The sequence below is a fragment of the Tenebrio molitor genome, chromosome 1 (genome assembly GCF_963966145.1).
Source record: "Tenebrio molitor chromosome 1, icTenMoli1.1, whole genome shotgun sequence".
NCBI lineage: Eukaryota > Metazoa > Arthropoda > Insecta > Coleoptera > Tenebrionidae > Tenebrio > Tenebrio molitor.
In genome coordinates, this window is record NC_091046.1 from 28,841,517 (window position 1) to 28,849,705 (window position 8,189).

At 38.6% G+C, this 8,189-nt stretch overlaps 1 protein-coding gene across 1 annotated transcript; it reads right to left on the reverse strand.

Moving 5' to 3' along the window:
• Nucleotides 1–1,155: 1,155 nt before the first annotated feature.
• On the reverse strand, nt 1,156–5,902 carry LOC138124797 (uncharacterized). The gene is made up of 3 exons (XM_069040005.1): nt 5,182–5,902; nt 1,280–4,278; nt 1,156–1,173 (listed from the first exon to the last, which is right to left on the reverse strand). The coding sequence occupies exons 1-3, from the start codon at nt 5,900–5,902 to the stop codon at nt 1,156–1,158; spliced, it is 3,738 nt and encodes a 1,245-aa protein (XP_068896106.1).
• Between the last annotated feature and the right edge of the window lie 2,287 nt (nt 5,903–8,189).

Consider the following 8,189-nt stretch of genomic DNA (forward strand, 5'->3'; position numbering starts at 1 on the left):
ATGTTTTAATTTTAACAATATATTCAACAACAATGAAAGTGGACCGAACTGTCCGGTGGTTAATACAGAAGTCCTCTCTGTTTGAGAGTTATCTTGCCAGGTAAGCTACCTGCAGGGTAGTGCCCACCCTTGACGGACCAAACTACCTGCAGATGCGCCAACATCGCCGGCCCCTTTGAAGGGTTGCCTTCAAATGATATAAATGAGTAAATGACCTAATTAGATATTTACAATTAATGATTTAAGTATAATGACTAAAACTACAGACATGAATAATATGAGAACAAATATGACGTCTCAAGTGAGAAGGAGAATGATTAACAAACTAAAACTAAACAATATAAACACATGAACTTAAGCTAATACATAATATTAAATGGATTATAAGAACTATGAAATCACTTGTGACAAATACATGATATGTACATTACAAACATACGTCAAATTGAATAAATTTGAACATCGACGAGCATGTCGTTATCACTCCTTTCGAATGTCATTTGTCTAACGGAAGAACGCACAGTTTTTTGACACTACGCGACACAACCGCACCTTTTGCTGTTTTAACTGACACCACTCTAACAACACCGTCGTGTCCTGGATGGACCTGGACGACCCTACCAAGAGGCCAATGTAGTGGTACGACGTTGTCTTCTTTGATCAACACCATATCTCCTGGTTGAACGTTGTCGTTGGTGATGCGTTGACCCTTTGGACGTAATTGTAGTTGCGGGATGTATTCTCGAATCCATCTGCGCCAGAATTGTTGCCCCAATTGTTCGATGCGTTGCCAACGTGATAATCTGTTTATCTTCAATTCTTCGAGATTGGGCTCCAATGGCGCCGTCATGGGTTCGCCGATGAGAAAATGAGCAGGTGTCAGGACGGAAAAATCTGTAGGATCTGGACTCATAGGAGTAAGAGGACGTGAGTTTAGACAAGCTTCCACGCGAGTTAAAAGCGTATACATCTCTTCATACGTGACTGATGTGTCACCAATTACTCTTTTGAGGTGATATTTAATAGATTTTATACCTGACTCCCATAAACCTCCGAAGTGAGGTGATCGCGGTGGGATGAAGTGCCAACGGATATTTACATTATTCATTTCCTGACTAATTAAATTTTGACATTTTGATGAATTTAATAAAAGTTTTAGTTCTCGACTGGCAGCTGTAAAATTTGTTGCATTATCCGAATAAATTTCTGCGACATGTCCGCGTCGCGAGATGAATCTCTTCAATGCGTTCAGGAAGGATTCTGTAGTCAAATCGCCCACTAATTCAATATGTATGGCCTTAGTGGTGAAACAAATGAACAAAGCTATGTAGGCCTTAACTCTTTGTTTACTGCGTGAGTTTCCAGTTTTTAAATATATTGGTCCTGCATAATCTATACCGGTTTTGATAAAGGGACGAGCAGGTTGCAATCTGTCAACAGGTAAGTCGCCCATTTTTTGCGTTAATCCTTTGGGATTCGCCTTAAAACACTTTACACATCTGTGAATTATTTTTCTGACTGTGTTGCGACCTGAGATGGGCCAGTAGACTTGTCTGATTGAACACAATGTCGCCTGTGGCCCAGCATGCAATTGCCGCTCGTGCTCCTGTCTTACAATAAGCTCCGTTATGTAGTGATTTGCAGGTAAAACTATCGGGAATTTTTGGTTGAAGTTAATCGGTGCATGTGTTAATCTACCACCCACTCTGATTAAGCCTTCCTTTGATAGAAATGGACTTAATGCTATTAATTTACTGTCCTCTCTGATGGTTTTGTTATTCTTTAAATCAGTTAATTCGGTATTAAAATGTTGGCGTTGAATTATTTTCAGAATTGCAACTCTGGCCTTGTTTAATTCGTCGCAAGTTAAAAAACCTGAAACCTTGTTTGTTTTGTGGTGACAATTGTGTATGAACCTTAAACATAAGGCTATGACGCGCTGCAATTTGGAGAATGATGAAAATTTTGTTAACGTCTCAAATTCTGGTGTGGCCGTTGTAGCAACAAGCGTTATTTTGCGTTTTTCTGGGACCGATTGAGTCTGATCGGGATAAGACTTGGGCCAGTTCTCAGAAGGAGTTCGTAGCCATGCGGGTCCGTGCCACCATAAATCTGAATTCATTAACTCTTTTGGGGACATACCTCTTGAAACAATATCGGCCGGGTTATCCTTTGATCTAACGTGATTCCAATCAGCTCTTGTTGTTGTGTCTTGAATCTCCGAGATTCTATTAGCGACAAATGTTTGCCAGCTATTTGCGTTCGCCGATATCCAAGCCAATACAATGCTCGAGTCTGTCCAATAATACTGTTTTTGAAGATTTAAATTTAATGTTTTTGATATTCTCGCAACTAACCGGGTTAATAATAAAGCGCCACATAACTCCAATCTTGGCAGAGATATGGGCTTTAGTGGTGCGACACGCGATTTCGCACACAACAAATGTACATTTATGTTGTTATGCTGATCAATTGATCTAATATATACACATGCTCCATATGCTTGAATGGAAGCATCGCAGAAGCCATGTAATTCTATTACGACCGCGGGTGAAGAAATTATAACCTTTCGAGGAATTTGCAAATTGGGTAAGTGCCTTAAATCTGTTAGAAACTGTGACCACAGATTCTCGATCGAAGGTGGAACTTGATCGTCCCAATCTAAGTTTAAACTCCAAAGATTTTGTAAAATGATTTTTGCCCGCACGACAATAGGACTAATAAGGCCAATTAAATCATAAATCTGAGCAATTATGGATAGAATTCCGCGTTTTGTAACTGGATTTGTAGAAAAATCGGAAATGTTGTATTTGAGTTTGTCAGTCGCGCAATTCCACAACAACCCTAACGTTTTTGTGTCTGCTTGCAAATCTAGTGTTATAAATTTTGAAATTTCGGATGAATCGGTTGATTTTGGCAAAAGTTCGGCACAGTTCGACGCCCACTTGCACAACTGAAAGCCGCCGCCTTTTAAGATTGATGTAATTTCATCGCGTATTTGAATCGCTTCGTTTAATGAATTTGTACCTGTCAATAAATCATCCATGTAGAAGTCTCTTAGGATTATTTTACTGGCTAATGGATATTTTTGAATATTTTCATGCGCTAGTTGTTGCAATGATCTCACGGCCAAAAATGGAGCGCATGCTGTACCGTATGTGACGGTTTTGAGTCTATACATTTCTAGAGGTTTTGACTGATCATCACGCCATAATATTCTTTGATAATCTCGATGTGACTCTTGCATTAAAATTTGTCTGAACATTTTAGCTATATCGCTACTGAGTACATATTGATATGTTCTGAATCTAGTCAAAATGCTAAACAAATCCTCTTGCAACGTAGGACCTATCATTAATTGATCATTCAGACTAATACCATTTGTTGTTTTGGCGGATGCGTCGAAAACTACGCGTGTTTTTGTACTGATTGAGTGTTCCTTGATTACTGCATGATGAGGCATATAGTAACACTTGTAGGTTTCTATTTGACTACCTGGTACCCTTTCCATGTGGTCAAGTGCCAGGTATTCATGAATGAAATCTGAATAACTGTTTCTCAGCGCGGGGTCTCTTTGAAGTTTGGTCTCCAAAGCAATAAACCGTTTCGTCGCCGTCTGCAAGGAATTTCCTAACGGGGTTGTATCGTTTTTGAAAGGCAATTGTACCATAAACCGCCCGTCTAGGTCCCGTCTGTAATTTTGCCGAAAGTGCTCTTCACAAAGGATTTCTTCCGACGAAAGATTTCGTTTATTGCCGAAATCCTCAATTTGGAAAAACCGTTCGACTTGTTTATGGAGGATGTCTGCACCAATGTGACAATTGGTCACCAGATGATTTAAGCTGTTTTGTTCCGGGCTAATGTTCAAGGCGCCGCCAATTATCCAGCCCAAATGTGTTTGTTGTAAAACAGGCTTGTTGTGCCCTAATGAGATTTGACCTTTGTTTAAAATTTGCCAGAATAATTGGGCTCCCATTAACATGTCGATGGGTCCCGAGACATTAAAGTGAGGATCTGCTAATTGGAGTGATTGTGGTAAATTTAACGTCTTTGAAGAAAACGTTTGTGCCGGCAAGTTTTCCGTCACCTTGTCAACTACGAAGAATTGCTGTTTTTTGGAAAATTTACTGAATCGTGATTTGAATTTAATATCTGCAGAATGTGAAATGGTGTTGCCTGTATTGTTAATTCCCGAAACTGCTAGTTTGGTATGCCTTAACGGGACGTTTAAAAGTTTGCACAAAGTACTAGAAATAAAGTTTAACTGCGAACCTACATCTAACAGTACTCGGCACGTATGATATTTGCCATGAATGTCTTCGACGTGAATTTGTGCAGTCGATAGTAAAGTAACGCTTAAGGTATAAGATTATATGGCCCTTTAAAAGTATTTGGCCGGAGATAAACGTTCCTTTTGTCGCAATTGCAGTAGGCGGTCAGCCCAACCATAAATCATGCTTCAAGCAATTCTGTGTTGTGAATTCCAGAGCCGGTCTCAAAACAAATGCGTACCCACGAAATTATATTTATTTATTAAATATACAATACTATTACAAATCATCTTTACTGTTTTTAAGACACAAAGTGCTAAAGGGAATTTCGTTTCAATAACAAAATTTACAATAAACATCAAAATCATGTTCTTTCACAAATTTTTAATCCCTGCCCTGAACGAAGGAAAAGGGATGCAGCTGCACGACCCCAGACAACCATCTTAACGCCAATATTGGTTTCCATTATTGGGATAATTTTAGTGCTGCCATATAATCTTATACCTTAAGTGTTACTTTAATACATATGGCTTATCAAATTGACAATGGTTTGTAACAACTAAAGGTTCCGTTGACGATGGTTGTTGTATTGTTTCGATTGACTGAGGTGTTTCGATTATTGTTTGATTGGGTTTGTTAAAATGCAGAAGTGTGTTATGTTTTTTGTTACATTCTTTGCAGGAACCTGACTTGCAATTTAGGGCTGAATGATTGTGTTTTAAGCAATTCACACACAAGTTTAAACGTTTAACTTGGTTAAATCGTTCAGTTACTGCTAACTTTAAAAAATCAGCACACTGGAAACTGAAATGACCCTTTTTGCAAAACGAACAAGTGAGTTTATCATTCGCAGAAGCGTGATTGGCAATTGCATGCGTTTTGTGCTGCGACGATTGTGATTTCTGATTACCTGAATTTAGCGACTCTAAAAGATTGCATTTATTATTTAAAAAGTCTTGAAGGTCTGCCAATTTCGGAATTTCTGAATTCAATTTTGCTTCCCATTCCCTTTTTGTTGGAAAATCCAGTTTTTGTGTAATTATTGGGACAATTAATGGATCCCATGAATTTGTGTTTATGTTTAGAACCTTAAGCGCCTCTAAATTGGAAATGACGGTGTCTAATAATTGTCTTAGACCTGAATATATGGTTTTGTTGAGAGGAGGTGCATTAAGTATGGCTTGAACATGTTCTTGCACAATGAGTCTTGTATTTTTGTATCGTTTTTTGAGTGTGTCCCAAGCGATTGCATAATTGGCCCCTGATATTTTTAAAGATTCAATGCATTTTAAAGCTTCACCCTTAAGAACTCCCTTTAAGTAATGAAAGCGTCTAATATCGTTTAAACCTTTGTTTTCATGAATTAAACTGTTGAATGTGTCATGAAACGAGGTCCATTCTGAATAAGACCCACTAAACTGTGGTAAATTCAACTGTGGTAAATTTACATTGACTTCCTGTGAAGTATCTTGGACATGACTATCTATGACAGATTGCATCATGCTCTTTGTATCGAAATATGAATCTTCAAACGTTTCGCGATCGTTTGTCTCTGATGCGGTATTGTCAATTAATTCAATTTGGTATTGAACCTCCCTGAACTCCTTGTAGAGATCATCTAGGGCTGACATGCGTGATTTAATTTTGTTTACATTATCACCTGGTGGGAATGATGCAACAAATTTTGATATTCTGTTAAGCTGAGCTATTGTTTGATTTTTCTTGAGTATTAATTCTGCTAACTCAGGCATTTTGAAATGAAATATGTGATTGAAATGAATTAAAGCTGAATTAAATGTGTCGCTCACGGAATGGATCTGAACGGGAATGATATAGGAATATAGGATGCTCACTGACCTGACTGGTATGTCTTGGACCAACTTGGTGGACTTCTGTTGTTGTCGGATGCTGCTATGGTGATTTCGCTGATGCACGAATTAAATCACTTATCACTAATCACTAACTCGAGGATAATCCGGCTCTATGGACCAACAATATGTTCGTGACTAGGACTGTAATGAGGTGCTGGTATTTGTTTAATTCTGTGTAATTGTTCGAAGGACCTGATGATTAAAACTCAATGTTTTAATTTTAACAATATATTCAACAACAATGAAAGTGGACCGAACTGTCCGGTGGTTAATACAGAAGTCCTCTCTGTTTGAGAGTTATCTTGCCAGGTAAGCTACCTGCAGGGTAGTGCCCACCCTTGACGGACCAAACTACCTGCAGATGCGCCAACAAATGCTAAACTAAAAAATCAGTATAATTTCAAGTTGCCTAAAGTATGTTTTTTGGGATAAAATTTTTGCAAGTTTCATATGCTGCGCAGTAGTAAAATAACCGCAAACGCCCTTAGCGACTCTCGAATCCAGATTCACTAACATTCAAATAGTATAATTTTTTTAATTTCTGATTGCCTAAAATACCTTCTCCAAATTCGTCATCAGCTCTCCGACTATATGTTGTAGATTTCATTTTGTTGCATGCTGTTTCTCTAAGAAGCGCCCATTCGTTAATTTTAAGCGTTATCCCTAAGTTTCTCCCGGGAGGTTCATTTTTGGCAATCTGTTAATTTCGAAAATTAGTAGCCGTCGTCCGGACCGCGTGCGTCCATTTTGTTTTTCTTTCACTAACATTTTCTAACGGCACTCGACCCCCCATATTTTTGTTTAGTATTGCCAGCGAGTATGGTATTCCTTTTTAAAGCGCTCTTATTTTATCGTTATTTAACTTCGCATTTTGTTCTCTTTTATTTCCTCATTGTTTAATGCTGCGTTTTGTTTTGCTTAAGTTATCCTTGTTTAATGTTGCGTTTTGTTTGCTTATTTTATCATTGTTTAATGTTGCGCTTTGTTTTGCTGGATTTTCTCATCGTTTAATGTTACGCTTTGTTGGATAGAATTAAACTCGTTTTTTTTTCCTTCGTGTTGTTGCTAGGTTTCGGAAAAGTTAAAGTAAAATGTTGTAAGTGCGCCCCTGTGGGAGCTAGGTGACAATCAGGAAGTCGTGGGGTTGTTTAGTAAATTTCTGTGGAAGCTACGGTTATTTAGAGCCGTTTGCGGGAGCGGCGTCGGTATTTTTTTGGTGAAGCTTCCGTCGACGGTTATAGAGACTTCGGGGTTTTGTCCGGAAACGGTTGGTTGGGGACGGCGGACCTAGGTCTTTGCGGATGCGGTCTAGGAATGCTAATCGTACGACCCCGAAACGCTCTGTGACTCTTGCTTGGTCGGTGAAATAGTCTGACGTTCATTAATACCCCGAATATCTATAAACGTCGCTTGCTCTCAAGATGATTCAGATTATTCTTCTGAGTCCCCTCGCGGCCGAAAGTTTGTTACCTCCAGCTCTAAGCTCCCGTTGGCGTACCTTGACCGCGTAGTTCCAAATTAAACATTGTTTGTCATTAATCGAATTGTAAAATATGAGTAATACCTGGGATACGGTTTTTGAAGAGGGTTTTTCATCCGTCCCTGTCTGTAATAACTGCCTTATAATTTGTTTACTTGTTTTGCAAGCTTTAAACTGTCATTTTGTCTGTCATGTGCCCGTTTTTCTGTTATTTTAAATATTGTTGCATTCATCTTGTCGTTTATCTTTGTGATGTACTCAACTAGTTAATTTCTTGTACTTCGTTAAACTTAATTTCTGTCCTTTGTATTCGTTCCAATTTCTTTTTCATCAAAGTTATTACAGACATTTTTAATAAAAGGTATTTTGCGTCCCTCACATGTGTGTTTTATTTGCGGCACTCTTCCAACTGAAACCCTCACCGTTTGCATTCCGAACCTTTTCCGCCAAAAGAAAATCACAACGTAGGGCTCCTCCGATTCGATGACGATCACGACCACATTTGTTACCGTTTTGCGCAGGTTCAAATATTTGGCGGAAAAAGTAATGTATTCAAATCATAACAGT